At 43.5% G+C, this 24,593-nt stretch overlaps 1 protein-coding gene and 1 long non-coding RNA gene across 2 annotated transcripts in view; both read left to right on the plus strand.

Annotated features, from left to right (window-relative positions):
• The first annotated feature begins 1,121 nt into the window (after positions 1-1,121).
• The window catches only part of PARM1 (prostate androgen-regulated mucin-like protein 1), a 113,279-nt gene continuing 89,807 nt past the window's right edge, over positions 1,122-24,593 (plus strand). Inside the window, exon 1 of the mRNA XM_036078001.2 lies at positions 1,122-1,434. Coding sequence (XP_035933894.1) covers positions 1,392-1,434 — 43 coding nt within the window. The 5' untranslated portion in view covers positions 1,122-1,391. The remainder of the gene's footprint in view (positions 1,435-24,593) is intronic.
• LOC118526633 (uncharacterized) lies at positions 1,929-22,966 on the plus strand. The gene is made up of 2 exons (XR_004912705.2): positions 1,929-2,380; positions 22,422-22,966. It is a non-coding gene; the product is annotated as an uncharacterized LOC118526633 (long non-coding RNA).

A 24,593-nucleotide genomic window follows, 5' to 3' on the forward strand; every position in this document is an offset into this window, starting at 1 on the left:
TGATCTGATAGAGGTGTGAGAAATAAGCAAATCTAAGGTGGTGGGGAGGACTAAGTGCAAGGTCAGCTTTGATCTGTGCGAACATACAGAAACTCTGGGCTTTGGAGAGGGAGTATGGGACAGGGCATGACCCAGGGTGCCTGGGCAGGCATGCTATCTGTACCATTCGCTAGTTGTGTGGCCTTGGACAAGTACTTAAACCTCCCTGTGTTTCCATTTCCTCCCCTGAAAATGAAGGTATAATAGTGCCCACCTCAAAGGATTGCTGTGAGAACTTCACTTGGTTAATACCTGTACAGCACCATTGCCCAGCACACAACAATCACTCAGGACATGTTAGCCTTTGTTTTTATGGCCCTGGTGCACAAACTGTTCAATTATGGGGTCCAGTCCTTACCAGCTATGTGACCTTGAGCACATTACTTGTCTTCTCTATGCCTTGGTCTTCTCGTCTGTAAAATGGAATAATAATAATTCCTATGTCACAAGATTGTTAGGAGTCATGATACCACACCTAGGAGGTTGCCTGGCTCAGTTATCCCATGATCACTATTACCAGACATTAGTATTACTTCCTTTTTTTATTATGTTACGTTAATCACCATACACCAGACATTAGTAGTATTTCTTCTGGTAGAAGCTGAAAAGGATAAAAGACATCCTGGCTCAGGCACCAGGAAGTGCAGCGGGGTTGAATGTGTGGGAGAGTTTAAAGTACACGCAGGAACATTTGAAGAAATGAAGGAAAAGGTTCTCATACTTGGCAAGGAATGTGTATTCTCTTTTGCAATAGTGGGGTCTTGGCTCTTCGAAGTGACGCCTAACATGGCATATGCTCACCTGTTGTAAACTCGCATAAGAAAAGTTGAGATAAATTCCCGGGGGCAGAGATCCGCTCACACTTCTTTGCATCCCCTCAGTTCCCAGCACGGTGCTAGACGCCCCGGACCTTTGCTGAACCCCGTCAAAACTCGAGTCTCGCGCCCTGACTGTCCAGCAGAGGCCGCCCTGGGCCGAGGCTCCCGGGACCCGAGCGCCGGGAGAGGGGCGGCCGGGGGGGGGGGGGGGGGGTGGTGGCCGAGTCAGCGCCGCGGGGCCCGGGTGGGAGGGGTTTGGCTGGGGGCCGGCGCGGCGGCAGAGGCGGCCCGGGCTCGGGCGGCTGGGATGGAGCAGAAGCGCGCCGGGCGCCGGACGACACGCAGCTGACGGAGCCGCGCCGCGTTTGCCTCGATTCTCCGCCCGCCGCCGGAGCAGCCGGAGCCGCGCGGGCCGAGCGCGCAGAGCCGCCCTCACCTCCCGGCTCCCACGGCCGCCAGCCCGGCAGAGGTGGAGCCGTCCGCGCTCCGAGCGCTCGGTCAGTCCCGAAGCTTGGCACCGCACACCGGGGTACCATGGTCTGCAAGACTCTCTTCGCTCTCTGCCTCTTCACGGCAGGTATTTGGGGGCGCCGTCCTCCCGGAGGGGCCGGGCGCGCTCTGGGCCCCGGTGGCCAGCGCTGGGGCTGGGGCTGGGGCTGAAGCGGGGACACCGGGAAGTAAGTCACCGCGCGCCGGTGGCCGGAGTGGGGGGAGCCTCCGGAGTTGCGTGAAGGTATGTGCGCACTTGGATTTGGGGTGGTGTAAGCCTGTCGAGATCCTGAGCCGTGCGGGACCGGGGGGATGACGGGGTCCTTCCTGCCGCAGCCCGCGCCCACACAAACTCCGGGCTTTGTGGAACAGGTGGCTGCGCGACGCGTTCGAACCCCGGGTGGGCGACACTGACTGGCGTGCGACTCGAGGCTTCTCGGGTCTCTGAGCACACCCTGCCAGAGTCGGGCAGCAGACTTCTTGAGGCGGTTGGACCCCCGGAGGGCCGGGAGAGGCGGGGAGAATCGCAATCTGGAAGGCTCTAAGCAGTGGCTGCGCGCGCGCCCGGGACTTGGCGGTCCCGGGTCCCGGGTCTCCGGCGTCCCTCCGTGGTTGCGCGCTGGGGATGATGCGGCACTAACAGCCCCACCGGCAGCTGCCTGAACCCGGCTCGAGCTCGCGATCACCGCCTGGGTTTGCAGTTCTACCCTGCGGCCCGGAGCCTCCCAAAAATGTGTGCAGTGGCAGAAACTGTCAAGTTGGCTAGAACTAGCCCCCGCCCCCGACACCAATTCTGGACGGCTTCCGCGCGCGCGCCTCGCTGGTCTCGGGACGAACGGCGGCGTCTCTGGCAGGGGCTGCGGAGAGAGGAGCAGGAGGGCTGAGCTCGGCTTCGTGGGGGCCGGGAGACGTTCAAACAACGCTTTCAGTCTGGTGTTGGGCACCCAGTTTTTCCAGAAAATGCAGCCCTACAAGGGACAACCGACCATGGATAAGGCACCAGTGGAACGAGCAGCCCGAGTGAGCGGACACTGGTATGTTTTCGATAAGAATGTTCCAAAGCCACATAGCACAAGCCGATTTGACTCATGCTTCTAGTCCGTGACTTTTTTCCTCCTGAATTGCTTGGGTTCCTGTTCTTGTGGACACAGGTCGTTACAATCCCTCGAAAAGAAGCTGGGGGTTTCCTGGCCGCTCACAAAGGATAATGCAATTTTGAGGAAAAGTTTCCCAACTTAAGATTATAGCGTGTTTTGTTTCGTTTTTGTTTTCTTCCTTTACTTGCTGAAAGCCTGAGGAAAACCCCCTTTTCGTTTTGGTATCCGCACTGTTCTCAGTCGCGTCCGCAGACGGTTCCCGAACACTCTGGCGGCTTTGGCTCCGCAGCCGAGCGCCAGGATCCCAGCAGGTGTAACAGCCGCATCCCAAACCACGGGATTGCCGTGTGAGGGAGTTCCAGTACCCCTCCAAGCAAGAGAGGTTTACCACACGACATGGAAGGTGCCTTTACTTTCCTCCTCACTAGAAATCTTTCCATGAAGCCCAAGGCTCAGAAAACCTTGAGTGAGCCTGCAGAGCCAGTGGGTGGGTTTGTTGGCTAATTTCATCTTGTGGCTTGTCTTTTTAATTTTTATCGACAGCTCTGGCAGCTGGCAATACCCGGATTAACCCTCCCAGGCAGTGTAGGTAGCAGGTTTTTTTTTTCCTAAGGAGCTCAACAATTTTTTTTCTTGGTCAGTTTTAGAGCTTAGTCCAGCTGTTCTGGGGGTGAGAATATTGCCCTTGTCCATCGCTGGAGTGAGGGGGCTGGTGGGCCCACTGAGCAGCCTCATCCATGCACACGTGGGGGGGGGGGTCAGAACCAAGACGATCACAGCCTCCCAGTTCTGGGGCTCTCCGGACCCCAGAAGACATAGTTCATGTTTCTGTGTACGTCTTACAAACAGAGCGATGAAGCTTCAACCATCCCTCTTTAGGGATCCCTGTGTTGTTAGAGCTACTGCAATAAATTGTGAGGAAAATAATATAAAAATTGGCATAAATACCTCAGGAGACTCTTTGCATCCCCAAAGTAGGGTGTTTTCAGAAACCAAAATATCATTTTTCTAGGGAAAAAAACTGCTGTGTTGGTAAAGGAGAGAGGGGTGAGGGTTCCTGAAATGAAAGTGGCCTGCGTGTTTCTGTGGCTCATCCCCCAGCTCCCTGGTAAAGCTCCGGTTGGTTTCACCCAGCAGTTGCTGCTTTTCTGTTCTCCTTCTCCTCTTCCTCCTCATCCTCCTCCACTCCCCCCTCCCCCCACCTACTCTTCCTTCTTCTTTTTTACTCCTCCAGTAAAACTCTTAAGGTGATACTTTCTTGAGCCAGGAATGGGGTTTGGCAGGGGACCTTTTTTTAGCTTAATAAATCCACTCAATATATACATAGCATTTTTTCCTGCCTGTATAATGGATACTTGCAAATATGTGGTCATTGTCAACAACAATGATCTCTACATTTATTCACTTGTATTTTAAAAAGAAGGAAGAGAGAAAGCTTGGACTGTCTTCAGTTCTTTCAACGTTGATTGTGGTATGAACTATCATGGCTGGTTTACAGACCATTCTCAAACATCTCCATGTACAAAGCGCATAGGAATACTGCCTCCGAATTAAATTACAAGGCAGCACCCCCAAGTTTTGGCTACAGAACTGATGAGGGAGGGAGGATGGCAGGCTGAAGGAAGCTTCCATCTTCATCTCTCTCTCTCTCCCCTCTGGATTCTCTTCTTTTTACCCACCACCATCATTACCCCCCTCTGGTGTTCTGTGTCCCCATTTATTTAGAAACTCCCTCACTGAGACATCGGAGATATACTGGAACTCTCAAAAGGCCTTTTCCAACACTCAAGGAGGACAAAAGGGAAAGAAGCGTAGGTAAAAAGAGGCACAAACCCCATGATCCTACTTTCCTGCCCTGGATTCTGCCCTGTCTGTCCCTGCTCCCTCCGCAGAGAGACCATCACATCCCACCCCATTACCTAGGCCGATGTCTTGACCGTTGGTGATCAAACCCAAGAGAGCTAGACTCCAGTCCGCCACCCAGCTAGAGATCCTATCTGTGTTCTGGGCCTGTCAGATCGCTCTTCTCTGGGTGACTAACATCTAGAATGTCCTTATCATTGAAGGGAGACCCCACCCTACACATGTACGGCTCTGTTGTCACTACAGATCCTGATATATGTCAATACCTTATCATAAGCATATTAAAGCCTTTTCATGAATCATATCATAAGCATATTAAAAATAAACCAAAATTGCCCACACATTTATGAGAACAGCAAGGTTGCCTGTGGTTGTTTGGGAGTGGGGGTAAAGGGTTACTCCCATTCCTTTAGCCTGGTCACCTCCCATTCCTCTGAAGTCTGTATCACAGTCCAAGAAGTGACACCTCCTTCCCATGAAATCTGACCTGAGCAGGTGGAAGCTCTTCGTTGTTATCTGACACACGTACTGAGGCAGTGTTGCAAAGTGGTAAGCCCGTAGGTTCTGCAGTTAGATGGCCTAGGTACAAACCTAAATTTTACTACTTACTAAGTGTGTAATTTAGGGCAAGTAACTTAACCATTCTCAGTTTTCTCATCCACAAAATCGGGGAAATAAAACCTCATAAGTTTATTGAAAGTTTTAAATGACTAAATATACTCACAGCGCCTGGGACATAGGAAGCACTCAATAAGTGTTAGCCACTGTTGCTTCTATTAATCTTATTAATAACGTTTACTAGTGTTTGGTACCCATTAGGTCATCCTCTCATAAGCAGAGCTTCTACATTTGTGCTTAGACTATGTAAATCAAAGATCTCAACTGATATTCCAGCACAGGGCCAGCTGTTTTGGCAAACCTTAATGTGCAAATTAAGAAAATATTCAGCTGAGCCTACTAAATGCCTAATTTGAAAAGATTAATAATGTGCCAGCTCAGATTTAGCACAACAGTCCAAAGGAATGCTCTGGAACAAATAGAAGTAGAGTCTCACGAAGGACTTTATTTCTTCCGCAAAGTCTTTTGGAAACTGGTGTGTTTCAGAAGCCCAACTCAGCTAAACCTTTAAGTCAGGTTCCCAGAGCCACAAATTTTAGATGATTCCGATCAAAGAACTTAGGAAAAGGCAGCTCCTGGTACCTGAATGATCCAGAAGGGCTCTCTTGAAAGCCTAGAAGCATCAGTAATGGCCAGATCTCTAATGTACCTTGAGCATTTGGGCCAGGTCTAATTGTGCGTGTGTTTTTATAAGGAAAATATTGGCCAAGTATTTACCCTCTTTGGCCAGACTTTCTTAAGCAATAATTTTCCCTGTGGGAGTGGGGAGGTGGGGAGGTGGAAACAATGGAGAGGGACATTTTAGAAATATTTTCAAGAGGGATTGGCTGTCTTACCATCCAAATGAACGGAACCCTGCCGTAGCATTTATAATAATTTGCTTCCTTTTGGAAGTATCTGTCACTTAATCTGGACATGTTAGTTTAGAAATCAAATATTTGCTTTGCTAATAAGATACTGAAACAGTTGTTTGGAAAAAAATTAATGTTTCATTAGAAGACAGTGGCAGTTCTCAAAAGAGGTAGGCAAGTAGTAAGTGTGTGCCTTAGGTAATGCTGGCTTTTTACTTGGAAATGCAGGGCTCATGGGTTATCACCCAGTTAAGGTGACTGATTAAGACTGATTTGTGTGCGGCATTACTTTGCTTTTAGTCACAGCTTAAATTATTTAAATGACAGAATTCATGTAACAGCAGCTTTTCTGATGTGTGGATCTTTAAACGTTCATCATCATCCTTACACCAGCATAGCCCATTTCTTTGACCTGCCTTTTACCTGTTTTAATGTCATTTATAAACTTTGAGACCTTTGCCACTTTTAAGTAATAGAAATCATTACAACAAAATGGACAATTAAATAATTCTTTTCATCTGTGTTTTCCATTGATGCAGAGCAGTATAATATCAATTGAAAATAAGCTGTTTTAATTTTCCTTTGGCTAGTGTTGCCAGATTTAGCAAATAAAAATACAGATTGCCCAGTCCAATTTGAATTTCAAATAAACAGTGAATTCTAAACATGTCCCACACAATAGTTGGGACACACTTAAACTAAGTAATTCTTCATGGTTTATCTTGAATCCAAATTTAACTGGGCATCCCATATTTTATCTGGAAACCCTACATTTGGCCTTTCATCTGCGGTTCATCTATACAATGGGTTTGATATAGGACTCGCTTTACCTTGAACCCCACCTCACCTAACTTTAGTTGCCCTGCTCCATTTCAGTCTGTTCATGGGAAGACAGGGAGATTTCAGAGCAGCTGTCTCTAGGATAGCAACTGCAAGGAATATGGTTCAGAAACAGCTCTCCAATGAAACATTTTTAATCTGCTTGCATTTCCTTTTTTTTTTTTTAAGATTTATTTATTTATTTTAGAAAGAGCATGCGTGCAAGCTGGAGTTGGGGGGGGAGGGGCAGAAGGAGAGGGAGAGAATCTTGAAGCAGACTCCCTGCTGAGTGTGGAGCCGGAGTCCGAGTCCGGGCTCAATCCCAGGACCCTGAGATCATGACCTGACCCAAAATCAAGTCAGACACTTAACCAACTGAGCCACCCAGGCACCCCTCTGATTGCATTTCCATTAACTGTGCATTGTTACGTGTTTCTGAACATCTGGGATTTCTGTAAGCTTCCTGAAGCTACATTACCTTAGCCTCTTGTGACTTTTCCTTTAAAAAAAAAAAACAGTATACGTATTTTAAATGGTAGCAATGTTCTTGCCTGGGAGCTGGAACTAGAAGCCTTCTAGAATCCAGCTGGCAGCTAATTAAAAAAGAAAGTTATAGAATAGGTTTGGATTTCAATGCTCTTTCCAGTGCCAGGATCTTAATACATCTCACAAATATTAATTATATAAGGTTTACATAATTCCTACAGGGTAGGTCTATTGGTACACTTGAAATCTGTAGGTATAAAGCCTGAAGCAGCATATTAGAATTTCAAGGCCAATTGGGGAAAAAAAAAAAACCTTAAGCAATTAGACTGTGGTAGAAATTTGCATTTTTATACCTATGGCAGAATCTGTGAAATCTGTGAATAGGTAACTGTTAAGTGGAAAAGAAATTGTGGCAAGTTACCGGTGTGATATTTGGAAAACACATCTTTTCGATTCGAAAGAAGGTGAGTGGTAGAATACAACTTTGATGATAATATCTTCCACTTACAGTCCAAATTCTGACACCTGATTTTGTTTTCTATCAGGGAGGAGATAAGGACAAAGGAACTTGAGTTCAACTTGAGTTGAACATGAAAAGAATTGGAGGAGAGAAAATTTTGTTTGATTTTGTGTATGTGTTTTTGGCCGTGATTGAATGGGGTGATTAAAACATATTACCTTTTAAATGATGATTATTCTTACCAGTTTTGTGTTGTCCAGAAGTATAACCTCATTACTGACAGTTTGTTCACCTACTATCACATTCTGTGATGGATTACTATGGGTGCTTCTGCTTCTTACGAAATCTTTTTAGTTTCTGTTAGAAAAGTTTTTGTGATCCTACAGATGGACAGCAGACAGATACCATTCTACTTGGTGTTGAACATTTATTTGATTGCTATACACTCCATGGCATGTGATTCTTGCTTTGTACTGTAATTTGGATTCTTTAGGAAGAACAGTAACAATTATCATAAGGATAAAAGGATGCTCTCTTTCTTCACTGTACAAAAGCTACAATGCCTTGTCTATATGTGTTTAGGGAAATATTTAAGATGCCATCGTTCTACTGAGTTCCTGTAGTGTGTCAAATTATGTCAAATTACGAGAGGATTTCAGTATGTCTCAGAATTTCGATACAGGGGAGTCTTGATGCCAGTTTGTTCATCAGAGGGTCCTAAAGAAATCTGGTGGACTGAACATCTCTTTGTTGGCCTGGGAAAAGAGGCAAGTTATTGGTGGATCACACACCCTGCCAGGGGAGGAATTCTTGCTCTCGGTGGATCTGCTGCATGAGAGGCAACATCAAGATGAATATGGGGGTGCCTGGGTGGCTCAGTCGTTAAGCGTCTGCCTTTGGCTCGGGTCATGATCCCAGGGTCCTGGGATCGAGTCCCACATTGGGCTTCCTGCTCAGTGGGAAACCTGCTTCTCCCTCTCCCACTCCCCCTGCTTGTGTTCTTGCCCTCGCTATCTCTCTCTCTCTGTCAAATAAATAAAATCTTTTTTAAAAAAAAAGATGAATATGGCCATCACCCAACCAATGAGGAACCCTGGATCTTGTGTCTTTAAAAATTACAATTTGATAGGGACAGCATTCAAGAGGACAGAGCCCTGGAATTCTCCTTTTCCAAGAGCTGTTTAGACAGGTCTTAGCAAGAGAAAGAATGATCAGTTTTCAAGGTTATAAGATTATTCATCATTTATATTCTAGAAAATGTTGGTGGGGAATTAAGTGTGATATCAAATTACATGTGGAAACTGGGTAAGAAATGGACAGTATGAAGGAGTCATGGCTGTTGCAGAAATTCTGCATAGGATACATGGGAAAGCCCGGGGGTGGTCTGTTACGTGAGACGGAGAGAATATCAGATGGCTGAATGTGGTGGCGGTGGAAGGATAATAGGGGGTAATAATTAAAATTATTGGGGGCTACTGAAGACCAAACCAGCCCCTTGCTACTGCTGCTGGGAATGGAAGATGCATCAAGTTTCATTTTGGGTGGACGGGTGGGGGTTGGGATAAGTGATTCCTCCTCAAATTTATATGAATATAAAGCCTACTTTAGTACACCTTTTTAGGTTTGTAAAAGGTTGCAAATTGAGCCTTTCTGATGAAACAATGTGGTGGCCCTTAGTGGTAGGTAAGTAAGGTATCCTCAGCATTGTAAAAGGGGACAAAGAATGAGAAAATGCTTCGAGATGTCAAAAGGAATTTGCTGCTTAGTTTGGATCCATTAAGGAGGGCTGAGTGGCCTGGGGGTGCTCACTTCAAGGCAGCCATCCTAGACCTCCTTTCAAAGAGTCCTATTTTGAGCAGACTCCCCTTTACATGCTTATAGGATGAGGCGCACAGCCCTGATATTTATCAGGTGAGGATGAGATTTTTTTTGAGGTTTTATTTATTTATTTGAGAGAGAGAGTGAGAGAGAGCATGAGAGAAGGGAGGGTCAGAGGAAGAAGCAGACTCCCCACTGAGCAGGGAGCCCGATGTGGGACTCGATCCTGGGACTCAAGGATCATGACCTGAGCCGAAGGCAGACGCTTAATCAACTGAGCCACCCAGGTGCCTGAGGTTGAGATTTGTGAGAAGCAACAAGGCTGGAACGGGCTTTGGCTAAGTCAAGCTGGCATGGAATGCCAACTCCAAGATCTCAATTTTCTATCTTGCTGGGTTATGATATATACATTGATTACCATGTGAGTAAGCATTCAACAAATGTTTGTTAAGCAAGTACGCCAACAAATAGAAGGTTTAATTTATTTTACTTTATTTGCTTGCCTGCATCCCACTACTAGATTGTAAGGTGTGGGAAGAGCAGGAATTTTAGCTGCTTTGTCCCCACTGTGTCCCCAGCATGTAGAACAGAGCAAAACACATAATGAGTACTTAGCAAATATCTGTTAAATTAATTTTTTTTAATTTTTATTTATTCATGAGAGACACACAGAGAGAGGGAGAGAGAGAGAGAGGCAGAGGGAGAAGCAGGCTCCCAAGGAGCAGGGAGCCCAATGTGGGACTTGATCCCAGGACCCTGGGATCATGACCTGAGCTGAAGGCAGACGCTTAACCATCTGAGCCACCCAGGCGCCCTGTTAAATTAATTTTTAATTGAGAACCTACATGTACTAAACATTGTCCAAGACTCTGGAGAAACAACAGTGAACAAATTAGACAGAACTCTACCCTCAGAGAATTTTCATTCTTTGAGGATGATGAATTTTGACTTGGTCAGAAGAAATCAATGGTTGACTATCTAATAGTCATCTTAAACTCAGCATGTCCAAGTCTGAACTCCTGGACTTCCCTCCCCCAGGAGGCTCCAGATGAAGCCTTCCCCATCTCAATTAATGTCAATTCAACTTTCTAGTTGCTCAGGCTGAAAATCATGAGTCCTCTCTGAGTCCCTCACTTCCAACACCCCTCATCCGATCCTTCCAGATCTCTTTGCCCTACCTTTAAAATAGATACTGATTCAAACACTATTTGCCACTTCCACTGCTCTCGCTCTGGGTGAACCACTGTCTCTTTCTCCTGGAATACTGCGGTGGCCTTCTCTCAGGTCTACCAACTTTGACCCTTTCCCTCCTAAAATCTGTTCTCCACATGGCAACAATTGATCCAATGGAAATGTAGCAGATGATGTCATTGCTCAATTCGTGGCTTTGCAATGGCTTCCCATTGCACTCAGAGCAAAATCCCAAGTTCTTCAAGTGACCATTAAGACCTACGTGAGCTGCTGCCCCGTTCATTCTTGGACCTGGGCTTCTTCCTCTTCTTTGCTCACCCTATACCAGCCACACTGCCTTCCTTATAGCATGCAGCAGCTGGTTCCTCTGTCTACGACATACTTTTTCAGATGGCTAATTCCCTCACCTCCAAAAAACCTTTGCTCAAATGTCACCTTCTCAATGACCAGCATTTTAAAATTGCAGCCTGTTCCACCGAACAACATCACATTCCCAGTGCCCCTTAACTGCCTTTTGCCTCTACTTTTTCTTTAATGTCTATCTCCCTCCATCCCTTACCCATCCCTGCCCCCCTGGGATTTTGTCTCTTATTTTCTGTGGTAGCTCCAGTGCTAAATACTACATGGCACTTAGGGTGTACTCAAAATATATTTGTTGAACCGAATGAGTAAAATACATTTTTGAGGGGTGCTGGGTGGCTTGGTCGGTTAAGCGTCCGCCTTCAGCTCAGGTCCTGATCCCGGAGTCCTGGGATCCAGCCCCGCATCGGGCTCCCTGCTCAGCAGGAGGCCTGCTTCTCCCTCCCCCTCTGCCCCTCTCCCCGCTCATGCTCTCTCTCTTGCTCTCTCTCTCAAATAAATAAATAAAATCTTTTAAAAAACACATTTTTGAGGGTTGGTAAAATGAAGACTTAGTTCAAATTTTGCCTTAAATCACCCAAAAATGAGACATTGGCAAACTTGCTTACTATCAGGTGCTTATGTCTAGTGTTTCCAAATAGCTTTTTAAAAAAATGTGAGTCAGCCTTTAGTTTTCATTGAGGGTTACAAAAGCTAAATTTTAAAATCAGCTCTTTTTTGAGCTATGCACTTACAAAACATTTCTTTTAAAAATGTAAGCCTTTCCCCACCTCCATGGATATCACTTTGAAATAGCTGAAACGTTAAAAAAAGAAAAAAAGAAAAAAAAAGACATAGCTGAAACGTTTTAAGTTCTCTGGCCAATTAAGAAAATGTCACCTCTGAGCTCAGCTAGAAAAGATAAAGATACCTCCACTATTTGAACATTGAGAATTTTCTGAATAACTAAAAATAACCTGATGATAAAAAGTGATTTGAGTCTAAAGGAAGCATGACGGGCAGTTTTCCAGTGATGTTTGAGAAAGTTAAGTAAATTCTAATGCTGAGTATTGAGAGCGTAAGTTAGTCACCAATAAACTGAAGAACAGAATGGGAGTATTCTTGGCCTTAAAGACTCTGCATTGTGCGTCCACTGGTGATTCTGAATTGTGCTGTAGTCCAAGCAATAGTTCGAAGTGGTTGAATCCTGGCTAGAATCAGACCTGCATTCCTGTGAATGCTTCTTATCAACACTGCAGGGCGGACCCCCCGACAGGGCTGGTGTTACAATCACCCAGGCTGGCATAGCCCTCAGCTTCATCATCCAACAAATACTCATGTACTTTCTGGCTCAGATAGAAACATTTAAGTATTTAGCAGCTGCCAAAAAGAACACGAGTTTAGGAAATAACAACATACTTGCTTGAAGCCTCAGGGACAATGGTAAAATTGAAGACTGTACTTGCAGAGCAACCTATAAACAAACCAAAGAACAGAAAAGATGACACTTTATATTAAAAACATCTGCCTTGCTTGTTCAGTGAGGTCCACTTGCCCATTTTTGAGGGGGGCGGGTGCTCAGGCAGCTTGAAGGAGAGCAGCATGGGCTGTAAGCTGGGGAATGGCCAAGGGCAATAAGCCTGTCCTGGTGCTGGGGGCCACTGCGTCAGGTGGTATGAGCGTGACACCGGAGGACAGGGGGCCGTTCCCCCACCTCTCCTCTGTGGGAGGGACTGTGTTCCCGAAGGAAATGGAAAGCAGGGCCTGTGGTAATTCTAGGTTTCATTTTTGAGGAACTGTCAGACGGTTTTCCAAAGTTGCTGCACCACTTTATATTTGTGTATCCTATCTCAATAAAGTGACTCAAGTACATTTTTTAAGAAAAGAAAGGAAAAGCCACATGCATTGACAAGAGAAGCTTCCCCAGATCTCAAAGGCAAGGGTCACTACTGAAGGAGGGGAAATTATTACATCACTGAGAACTATTTGAGTATGGAGGGTTATCATAAAGGGGGAGAAATTTACAGCTAAATTTTTGTTAAAAAAATTAAATATCAGTAAGTGACAGTCATGTTTTATTTTATAACAGTTTTTTTTTTAAGATTTTATTTATTTATTTGACAGAGACACAGCAAGAGAGGGAACACAAGCAGGGGGAGTAGGAGAGGGAAATCAGGCTTTCTGCTGAGCAGAGAGCCCGATGTGGGACTTGATCCCACAACTCTGGGATCATGACCTGAGCTGAAGTCAGACACTTACGACTGAGCCACCCAGGTGCCCTTATAACAGTTTTTAAAAGCTGCCCTCAAGCACTGGTTTTTTTTTTTTTTTCTTATGGAAACTATAAACAGGCACAGAAATTGACAAGAATGTATCTATCACCCACCCAGAACTGATTCAGAGTCTGTTTGTTTTGGTAAAGAACTTTTTAAAATTTTAATACATTGGAAATCACGTAAATGTCTAACTATAAAGTGCTAGTCCGATAAACTAGCATACGTTCAATGTTCATTCAACTGGGCAACACCAAGCAACTGCTTAGAAGTAGGAGGTGGTTGGTTTGTTTATGTATGAACACATTAAGTGGTTACAGTATATTGAACTAGTAAGTGTAACTTTATATTTCACAATTATATCAGAAAAGTAAGCTACAGAATAAATGTACATTGTGATGAAATATTTAAAACACTTTTATGTGTGTGCCTGTAGAGAAAATCGTTTAGAAGAATACGGTGGTTATTTCTGGCAAGTGAGCTTTGGGTTACTTTCACTTTTTATGCCCTTTTCTTTTGTCTGAAATTGTTAAAATAGTTTGTATTGCCTTCACAATTAAAAAAGTAAAGATAGGGGCGGAGCAAGATGGTGGAGGAGTAGGAGACCTGGATTTCGTCTCCTCTCAGGAATTCAGCTGGATAGGGATCAAACCATTCTGAACACCTACAAACTCAACAGGAGATCGAAGAAAAGAATAGCAACAACTCTCTGAACAGAAAAGCGACCACTTTCTGGAAGGTAGGACGTGCGGAGAAGTGAATCTGAGGCGATATTCGGGAGGATAGACGGCGGGGGAGGGGCCTCCATCGGCCGCTTCTGGCAAGTGATAGAGCCACGGAGCACAAAATCGGAACTTTTAGAAGTCTGCTCCGCTGAGGGACGTCACTCTGGTGGCGAAGTGGGGGGTGGAACCCTCGCGGGACAGTGTGGTCTCAGGACCCTCGGGGTCACAGAAAGACCGGGGGTGCCTGAGTGCGGCAGAGCTCCCAGGTATCGGAGCAGGGAAGCCGGCTGCAGAGACGGAGCCCAGGCGCGGGCTCTCAGCTCGGGGTTGCTATAAACCGTGATCCGCGGCACAGTCGGGCCACTGCTCCTCCAGCAGGGACCCAACAAGTGGCAGATCCGGGGAGACTCACCTTCTTCCCCCGGGAGGAGAGGTGCGGGAGCTCACCGCGGGGATCTGCTGGGTTTGGAGACTCCACCCGGGGTCAGGTGCCAGATAGAAAGGCGCGGTCACAGGCCGGGTGAGCGCGGAGTGTGGCCGGAGACCGGGGAGACGGGAGTGACTGACTGCTTTTCTCTGGGGGCTCACTGAGGAGCGGGACCCCGAGTTCTCGGCTCCTCCGGGGCGGAGACTGGGAGGCCGCCATTTTTACTCTCCGCCTCCAAAGCTGTACGGAAAGCTTGCAGGGAACAAAAGCTCCGGAGAGCAAACCCGAGCAGATTACTTAGCCCGGACCCGGCAAGGGTGGGGCAATTTTGCCTCCGGCAAAGACATTTGGGAACCACGGCAACTGGCCCCTCCCCCAGAAGATCAGCGAGAACAGCCAGCCAAGACCAAGTTTACCGATCAATGAGAACGGCAGAACTCCAGCGCTAGGGGAATACTGCACATAGAATTCATGGCTTTTTTACCATGATTCTTTAGTCTTTCAAAGTTAATTATTTTTTTTAACTGTCTTTTTTTCTTTTTTCCTTTTTTCTTTTTTTTTGAATTTTTCTTTTTCCCTTTTTCAACCAACATCTTATCAATCCCTTTTTTAAAAAAAACATTTTTATTTTTCATTTTTAAAGTCATATTCTATCCCTTCATAGTAGTTACCCGTATTTTTGGCATATATATATAAGTTGTTCTCTCTTTAAAATCTTGAGATAGTTTCTTCTAACAGATCAAAATATACTCTAAATCTCTAGTGTATGGTTTTTTTCTACTCCCCTGCCTGATCACATTCTCTCCCTTTTTTCTTTCTTTTTTTTTTTTTAATCCTATTCTTTCTTTTTTCAAACAACTTATCAAATCCTTTTTAAAAATTTTTTATAATTTCCATCTTTACAGTCATATTCCATCCCTTCATCATATCAACCCTTATTTTTGTACATATATAAGTTTTTCTTTCTTTAAAATTTTGGGAGGGACTTTCTTTTAACAGACCAAAATACACCCAAAATCTAGTGTGTGGCACTAATCTATAATCCAGCCTGATCATATTTGATCACATTCTGTTTTTGTTTTGTTTTGTTTTGTCCTGCTTTTGTTTGTTTTTATCTTTATCTTTTTCTTTTTTCTTTTTTTCTTTCCTTTTCTTTTTTCTCTCTTTCCCTTTCTTTTCCCACTGCTTCAGGTCTTTTCTGATTTGTTTAGAGTATATTTTCTGGGGACGTTGTTACCCTGCTAGCATTTTGTTCTCTCATTAATCTATTCTCCTCTGCACAAAATGACAAGACGGAAAAAATCACCTCAACAAAAAGAACAAGAGGTAGTACCGACTGCCAGGGACCTACTCAATACGGACATTAGTACGATGTCAGATCTAGAGTTCAGAATCATCACTTTAAAGATACTAGCTGGGCTTGAAAAAAACATGGAAGTTATTAGAGAAACCCTTTCTGGAGAAGTAAAAGAACTAAAATCTAACCAAGTAGAAATCAAAAAGGCTATCAATGAGGTGCAATCAAATATGGGGGCGCTAACTGCTAGGATAAATGAGGCAGAGGAAAGAATCAGTGAGATAGAAGACCAAATGATGGAAAATAAAGAAGCTGAGAAAAAGAGAGAGAAACAACTACTGGATCACGAGGGCAGAATTCGAGAGATAAACGATACCATAAGACGAAACAACATTAGAATAATTGGGATCCCAGAAGAAGAAGAAAGAGAGAGAGGGGCAGAAGGTATAATGGAGCAAATTATAGCAGAGAACTTCCCTAATTTGGGGAAGGAAACAGGCATCAAAATCCAGGAAGCACAGAGAACCCCTCTCAAAATCAATAAAAATAGGTCAACACCCCGACATCTAATAGTAAAACTTACGAGTCTCAGAGACAAAGAGAAAATCCTGAAAGCAGCTCGGGAGAAGAGATATGTAACCTACAATGGTAGAAACATTAGATTGGCAACAGACTTATCCACAGAGACCTGGCAGGCCAGAAAGGACTGGCAGGACATATTCAGAGCACTAAATGAGAAAAATATGCAGCCAAGAATACTATATCCAGCTAGGCTGTCATTGAAAATTGAAGGAGAGATAAAAAGCTTCCAGGACAAACAAAAACTAAAGGAATTTGCAAACACGAAACCAGCCCTACAAGAAATATTGAAAGGGGTCCTCTAAGCAAAGAGAGAGCCTAAAAGTAACATAGACCAGAAAGGAACACAAACAATATACAGTAACAGTCACTTTACAGGCAATACAATGGCACTGAATTCCTATCTTTCAATAGTTACCCTGAATGTAAATGGGCTAAATGCCCCAATCAAAAGACACAGGCTATCAGATTGGATTAAAAAACAAGACCCATCGATATGCTGTCTGCAAGAGACTCATTTTAGACCCAAAGACACCCCCAGATTGAAAGTGAGGGGGTGGAAAACCATTTACCATGCTAATGGACACCAAAAGAAAGCTGGGGTGGCAATCCTTATATCAGACAAATTAGATTTTAAACCAAAGACTGTAATAAGAGATGAGGAAGGACACTATATCATACTTAAAGGGTCTATCCAACAAGAAGATCTAACAATTGTAAATATCTATGCCCCTAACATAGGAGCAGCCAATTATATAAGGCAATTAATAACAAAAGCAAAGAAACACATCAACAACAATACAATAATAGTGGGGGACTTTAACACCCCCCTCACTGAAATGGACAGATCGTCTAAGCAAAAGATCAACAAGGAAATAAAGACTTTAAATGACACACTGGACCAAATGGACTTCACAGACATATTCAGAACATTCCATCCCAAAGCAACGGAATACACATTCTTCTCTAGTGCCCATGGAACATTCTCCAGAATAGATCACATCCTAGGTCATAAATCAGGTCTCAACCGGTACCAGAAGATTGGGATCATCCCCTGCCTATTTTCAGACCACAATGCTTTGAAACTAGAACTCAATCACAAGAGGAAAGTTGGAAAGAACTCAAATACATGGAGGCTAAAGAGCATCCTACTGAAGAATGAATGGGTCAACCAGGAAATTAAAGAAGAATTAAAAAAATTCATGGAAACCAATGAAAATGAAAACACAACTATTCAAAATCTTTGGGATACAGCAAAGGCAGTCCTAAGAGGAAAGTATATAGCAATACAAGCCTTTCTCAAGAAACAAGAAAGGTCTCAAGTACACAACCTAACCCTGCACCTAAAGGAGCTGGAGAAAGAACAGCAAATAAAGCCTAAACCCAGCAGGAGAAGAGAAATAATAAAGATCAGAGCGGAAATCAATGAAATAGAAACCAAAAGAACAGTAGAACAGATCAACGAAACTAGGAGCTGGTTCTTTGAAAGAATTAACAAGATTGATAAGCCCCTGGCCAGACTTATCAAAAAGAAAAGAGAAATGACCCAAATCAACAAAATCATGAATGAAAGAGGAGAAATCACAACCAACACCAAAGAAATACAAACAATTATAAGAACATATTATGAGCAACTCTATGCCAGCAAATTAGATAACCTGGAAGTAATGGATGCATTCCTAGAGATGTATCAACTACCAAAACTGAACCAGGAAGAAATAGAACACCTAAACAGACCTATAACCACTAAGGAAATAGAAGCAGTCATCAAAAATCTCCCAAAACACAAAAGCCCAGGGCCAGATGGCTTCCCAGGGGAATTCTACCAAACATTTCAAGAAGAATTAATACCTATCCTTCTGAAACTGTTCCAAAAAATAGAAATGGAAGGAAAACTTCCAAACTCCTTTTATGAGGCCAGCATTACCTTGATCCCAAAACCAGACAAAGACCCCATCAAAAAGGAGAATTACAGACCAATATCCCTGATGAACATGGATGCAAAAATTCTCACCAAAATACTAGCCAATAGGATCCAACAGTACATTAAAAGGATTATTCACCACGACCAAGTGGGATTTATCCCTGGGCTGCAAGGTTGGTTCAACATCCGCAAATCAATCAACGTGATACAATACATTAACAAAAGAAAGAACAAGAATCATAGGATCCTCTCAATAGATGCAGAAAAAGCATTTGACAAAGTACAGCATCCTTTCTTGATCAAAACTCTTCAGAGTATAGGGATAGAGGGTACATACCTCAATATCATAAAAGCCATCTATGAAAAACCTACAGCGAATATCATTCTCAATGGGGAAAAACTGAGAGCTTTCCCCCTAAGGTCAGGAACGCGGCAGGGATGTCCACTATCACCACTGCTATTCAACATAGTATTGGAAGTCCTAGCCACAGCAATCAGACAACAAAAAGAAATCAAAGGCATCCAAATTGGCAAAGAAGAAGTCAAACTCTCACTCTTTGCAGATGATATGATACTTTATGTGGAAAATCCCAAAGACTCCACCCCAAAACTGCTAGAACTCATACAGGAATTCAGTAAAGTGGCAGGATATAAAATCAATGCACAGAAGTCAGTGGCATTCCTATACACCAACAACAAGTCAGAAGAAAGAGAAATTAAGGAGTCGATCCCATTTACAATTGCACCCAAAACCATAAGATACCTAGGAATAAATCTAACCAAAGAGGCAAAGGATCTGTACTCAGAAAACTATAAAATACTCATGAAAGAAATTGAGGAAGACACAAAGAAATGGAAAAACGTTCCATGCTCATGGATTGGAAGAACAAATATTGTGAAGATGTCAATGCTACCTAGAGCAATCTACACATTCAATGCAATCCCCATCAAAATACCATCCACTTTCTTCAAAGAAATGGAACAAATAATCCTCAAATTTGTATAGAACCAGAAAAGACCCCGCATAGCCAGAGGAATGTTGAAAAAGAAAAGCAAAGCTGGCGGCATCACAATTCCAGACTTCCAGCTCTACTACAAAGCTGTCATCATCAAGACAGTATGGTACTGGCACAAAAACAGACACATCGATCAATGGAACAGAATAGAGAGCCCAGAAATGGACCCTCAACTATATGGTCAACTAATCTTTGACAAAGCAGGAAAGAATGTCCAATGGAAAAAAGACAGTCTCTTCAACAAATGGTGTTGGGAAAATTGGACAGCCACATGCAGAAGAATGAAACTGGACCATTTCCTTACACCACACACAAAAATAGACTCCAAATGGTTGAAAGACCTCAATGTGAGACAGGAGTCCATCAAAATCCTAAAGGAGAACACAGGCAGCAACCTCTTCGACCTCAGCCGCAGCAACTTCTTCCTAGAAACATTGCCAAAGGCAAGGGAAGCAAGGGCAAAAATGAACTCTTGGGACTTCATCAAGATAAAAAGCTTTTGCAAAGCAAAGGAAACAGTCAACAAAACCAAAAGACAACTGACAGAATGGGAGAAGATATTTGCAAATGACATATCAGATAAAGGGCTAGTATCCAAAATCTATAAAGAACTCATCAAACTCAACACCAAAAGAACAAAGAATCCAATCAAGAAATGGGCAGAAGACATGAACAAACATTTTTCCAAAGAAGACATCCAAATGGCCAACAGACACATGAAAAAGTGTTCAATATCGCTCGGCATCAGGGAAATCCAAATCAAAACCTCAATGAGATACCACCTCACACCAGTCAGAATGGCTAAAATTAACAAGTCAGGAAATGACAGATGTTGGCGGGGATGCGGAGAAAGGGGAACCCTCCTACACTGTTGGTGGGAATGCAAGCTGGTGCAGCCACTCTGGAAAACAGTATGGAGGTTCCTCAAAAAGTTGAAAATAGAGCTACCATATGATCCAGCAATTGCACTCCTGGGTATTTACCCCAAAGATACAAAAGTAGGGACCCGAAAGGCTACGTGCACCCCGATGTTTATAGCAGCAATGTCCACAATAGCCAAACTGTGGAAAGAGCCAAGATGTCCATCAACAGATGAATGGATAAAGAAGTTGTGGTATATATATACAATGGAATATTATGCAGCCATCAAAAGGAATAAGATCTTGCCATTTGCAACGACGTGGATGGAACTGGAGGGTATTATGCTGAGCGAAATAAGTCAAACAGAGAAAGACATGTATCATATGACCTCACTGATATGAGGAATTCTTAATCTCAGGAAACAAACTGAGGGTTGCTGGAGTGGGGGGGGTGGGAGGGATGGGGTGACTGGACACTGGGGAGGGTATGTGTTCTGGTAAGCGCTGTGAATTGTGCAAGACTGTTGAATCTCAGATCTGTACCTCTGAAACAAATAATGCAATATATGTTAAGAAAGAAAAAAAGAAGAAGAAGAATGTAGCAGGAGGGGAAGAATGAAGGGGGGGAAATCGGAGGGGGAGAAGAACCATGAGAGACAATGGACTCTGAAAAACAAACTGAGGGTTCTAGAGGGGAGGGGGTTGGGAGGATGGGTTAGCCTGGTGATGGGTATTGAGGAGGGCACGTTCTGCATGGAGCACTGGTGTTATGCACAAACAATGAATCATGGAACAGTATATCTAAAACTAATGATGTAATGTATGGGGATTAACATAACAATAAAAAAATTTTAAAAAGAAAAAAAAAAAAAAGTAAAGATATTATCAAGATTTTAATCCCTCTTTATCAACAATGTAGCTGTTATAACTGCTGGATAGCTACTTCTGTCCTCAAAATCTTGAGTCATGAAATCCTTCTGATGGAGCCCTCAAAAAATACATCTTAGAAAAAGCAAATAACCTCAGAAAGGTTTACAGGATATCACTGATGTAATGGGCCAGGAAGGTTCTGGGAAGGAATTGACTTAAAGTAATATTATATTTTATAAAACCAGAGTGCTAAATAAATCATTGATCAGAACAACCGTCTTGGGTAGTATTTTAAGAAACTCTGACTTAACTGATCAGTATTTGAGATACTTTGTTTCAATACCTTGGTTGTCACTTATGGGAGCAATTTTCTAAGCTTTTCTATAATGAAATCTGTCATCCTACCTATCAAATAAGAAAAAATGGCCCTCAGAAGAATATACGAATTGTTTTCCTTTGGCAACATTAACTTTGTTATATCATCTTTTCAATAAAATAATCAATAAAATGTGGTTTAGGCAAATGCTGGAGCATCCATTACTAATAGTCCATGAGCAGATAGGCCGACCCCTTCATATTCTAAATAAAGCTAAATATGCTGTTGTGGGATGGAGATTCCACATTTGTAATTTTTAGTTGTAGTAGGTATCACACATTATATGATGCTCATTTCATTTGCAACTTCATCTAATCCTCCTAACAACTCCATGAGATAGACTGTACCAATCCCACGGTGTAGTTCAGGTCACCAAGTCTCAGAAGTTAGGTAATGAGATGTAGATCACACAGTTGATAAGTGACAGAGATAGGCTTTGAACCCAGGTCTGTCATCTTTTACTGACCTTAGGCCCTACTGTCTTGAATGGCCAAATCAGACTATGTAAATTTAGTCTCTAAAGTTTCTCTTGACTCTGATCCTCTTTCCCATCCCCACACCTAAGACTTGATCGAGACCCTTGTCATCTCTTCCTAGCCTGTCACAGTAACTCCTAAATGGTCACTGGCCACCCCTGCCCTTCTCACAGTCTCTTGCCACTCTTTTGGAAGTCATTCAGGCCAGGCGAAACTGCCTGCCCCCCTCCAAAGGAGCAGAAGCAGACCTAAATCTGCTTAAGAGTCTTCCAGGTGCTCAGACTGTGGCTGCTAAATCCCATTTCCACCGAAAAGAATGAAGGCTTCTGGGAGAAGTGGTTAATTCCAGGTGTGAGTTAGAAAATATAAAAGATGAGCCTGGAATATCTTGTCATACCAGATAGCAAGGATGCTGTCAAAGACAAACATGGGTCCTGTGAAAAGGACTCAGAACCCCTCGGTGAGGCCCCCACTGGCCAAAGATGGAGCAAACTGAGCATCAGTAAGGATAACTGCAATGGACTGAATTACATCGTTCAAACTCATGAGTTAATTATGATACCAAAAACAAAGCAATAACACAAAACTTCATTTGTCTCTACTGGAGGATGCTAACAAACCAACACATTATTTTGAAAAATAATAGATAAATAGGAAGATTTAAAATTCTTGATTGATTGATTGATCTTTTTTTGCCTTTATTTTATGAGGTGTATCACTGGGTGACCAAATATGAGATGATGGGATGACCATCTTTATACAGGTTTTCCAGCTAGTAAATGAAGATGGCCCGGTGGGAAATAGAAGAGCACCATACTACATCCCCTGATGGGTTAGTGGGTCTTGGCACTGACCATCCGTGGCTGCCAACATCGTGAGGTGTGACACAACCAGATACTATATCTCCTGATGGAAGGGTACACCATCCCCTGTGAAATAGCCTTGACACCTTGAAAGGAACCCAAATTTGATCAAGCCTCCACAACCAACTATCAAGTCAGAGGAAGTACAGAGGACCAAAGAAGGTGTTAAATAACACCACAGGAATGAAACCAGCAAAAGCCAGACCAAGAAAACGCTACACGACAAACAGACTGGTTTCTTCAACAAATAGATTGCAAGGAAAAAAAGAGCCATTAAAAGAAAGATGGGAAGGCAGGATTTATTGATGAAAGAGAGACATAGCAACCAATCACAATTGTGGGCCTTATTTGGATCAAACCAAAACTGTGGAAATAAATTATGACCTTTATGAGACGGTTGTGAATTTAATCATTGACTAGACATTTGATGATATTAATGTATTATCATTTTCAGTATGACAATGACGTAGGCTGTATATTTTCAATGACAGCCCTTATCTTTAAGAATTACACACTGTTATATTTATATAAGAAGTGCCACTGTGCCTGGGATTTGCTTCAAAATAATAAGGGAGTGAGATATAAGTGGTATTACAGAAAAAAAAAATGATCATGAGTTAATAATTCTTGAAACTGAGCAAAGGGTACATAAGCGTCCATTACGCTCTTCTCTCTCATTTTGTAGATGATTAAATTTTTCCATTATTCAAAGCTTTTAAAAAGAATCTTCCAGAAACCCCCATTTCTTCCAGAGACAAGTCCAAACTCCTTAGCAGGTGGCTTAAGATCTGAGTTAGAGGCAGAATGAAAGCAAGGTGGTGCAGGTAGTCACAGTGTGAGAGGCTAGAGAAGCAAAAAGATCATGCTTGTTTGGGAAGTCTTCCCCAGGATGGGAGCACCTGCCACATACCTTCAGGCCTTTGCCCCTGCCAGTTCCTCATTCTAGAATGCCATACTCCACTGTCTGCCAACCAAAATTCTCTATGGCCTGCAAGTTCAAATTTCCCCTCCATTTGTTTGCATATGTTACCCCTTTAGACTTCTGGCCTTTGGAGAGCAGGGATCTTAGTCTTAGTTTCGTATCCCTCCTGCCCGTGTATGAGTGTGTACACAGTAGGTGCTCAGTACTTACTGAATTGACCTGAGGAAGCTGAAGCTCAAACATGTAGACCGCAAGGTCTCACAGCTCATTCGTGGCTGAACTTAGATTACAAATCTCATGTATAAAGGAATAGGTGTCCCCTGACTTCAAAGACTCCAAAGCCCCTTCCACATTGTTTCCCAGCGCGCCAACACTTGAGAGTGATGCTGGAAGGCTCCATGATCTCTGAGAGAAGTAACACATTATCTTAGAGTAGCTGAAAGTGATTTATGGATTGGCAGGTAGAAGGGCGTAGAGCCTCGAGGGGGTGGCCTATCGGACAAAAACCTGCTGAGAGTGTGAAGTGGCCTGGGAGCTGGGACACCACATGGGTAAGGAGTTGCCCGGGGAGAGACACCACGAATGTACTGGACATCGAAGGCCCCGGGGGAAGCACAGAAAGGGTTCGCCTGCTTCACGGATCCCACAGCAGCTCGCGACGTTTGGAAAGGAATTATAATCGCTTTCCAAACAAGCCTGCTGTCTTTGGGCAGCCCCCCTTAGCTGCACATATTTATGAAATAAAATTTCACTCTAGACAAGGAAATCCAGTAAAGATTGTCCTTTAAAGGATGCATAGGTAGAGGAATTCAAAAGAAAGTGTGCCCTCCTGGGTAGGAGGGCGATCTGGTCCCTGTGTTCTCGGTTACCCAGCAGGGGATGCCAGCGAGCGTCCTGTCCCCAAACACCACTCCCCCATTATGCTGCAGACTGCTCGCTCCCTTGGACTGTGCCACACTGCCAAGCTTGGGATAAATATAGATTAGCTATTGTCTTAGTTTCCTAGGGCTGTCATAACAAATTACCACAAACTTGGATGGCTTAAAACAACAGAAATTTATCCTCTCGCTGTTCTGGAATCTGGAAGTCTGAAGTCA

This window comes from Halichoerus grypus, chromosome 3 (genome assembly GCF_964656455.1).
Source record: "Halichoerus grypus chromosome 3, mHalGry1.hap1.1, whole genome shotgun sequence".
Taxonomy (NCBI): domain Eukaryota; kingdom Metazoa; phylum Chordata; class Mammalia; order Carnivora; family Phocidae; genus Halichoerus; species Halichoerus grypus.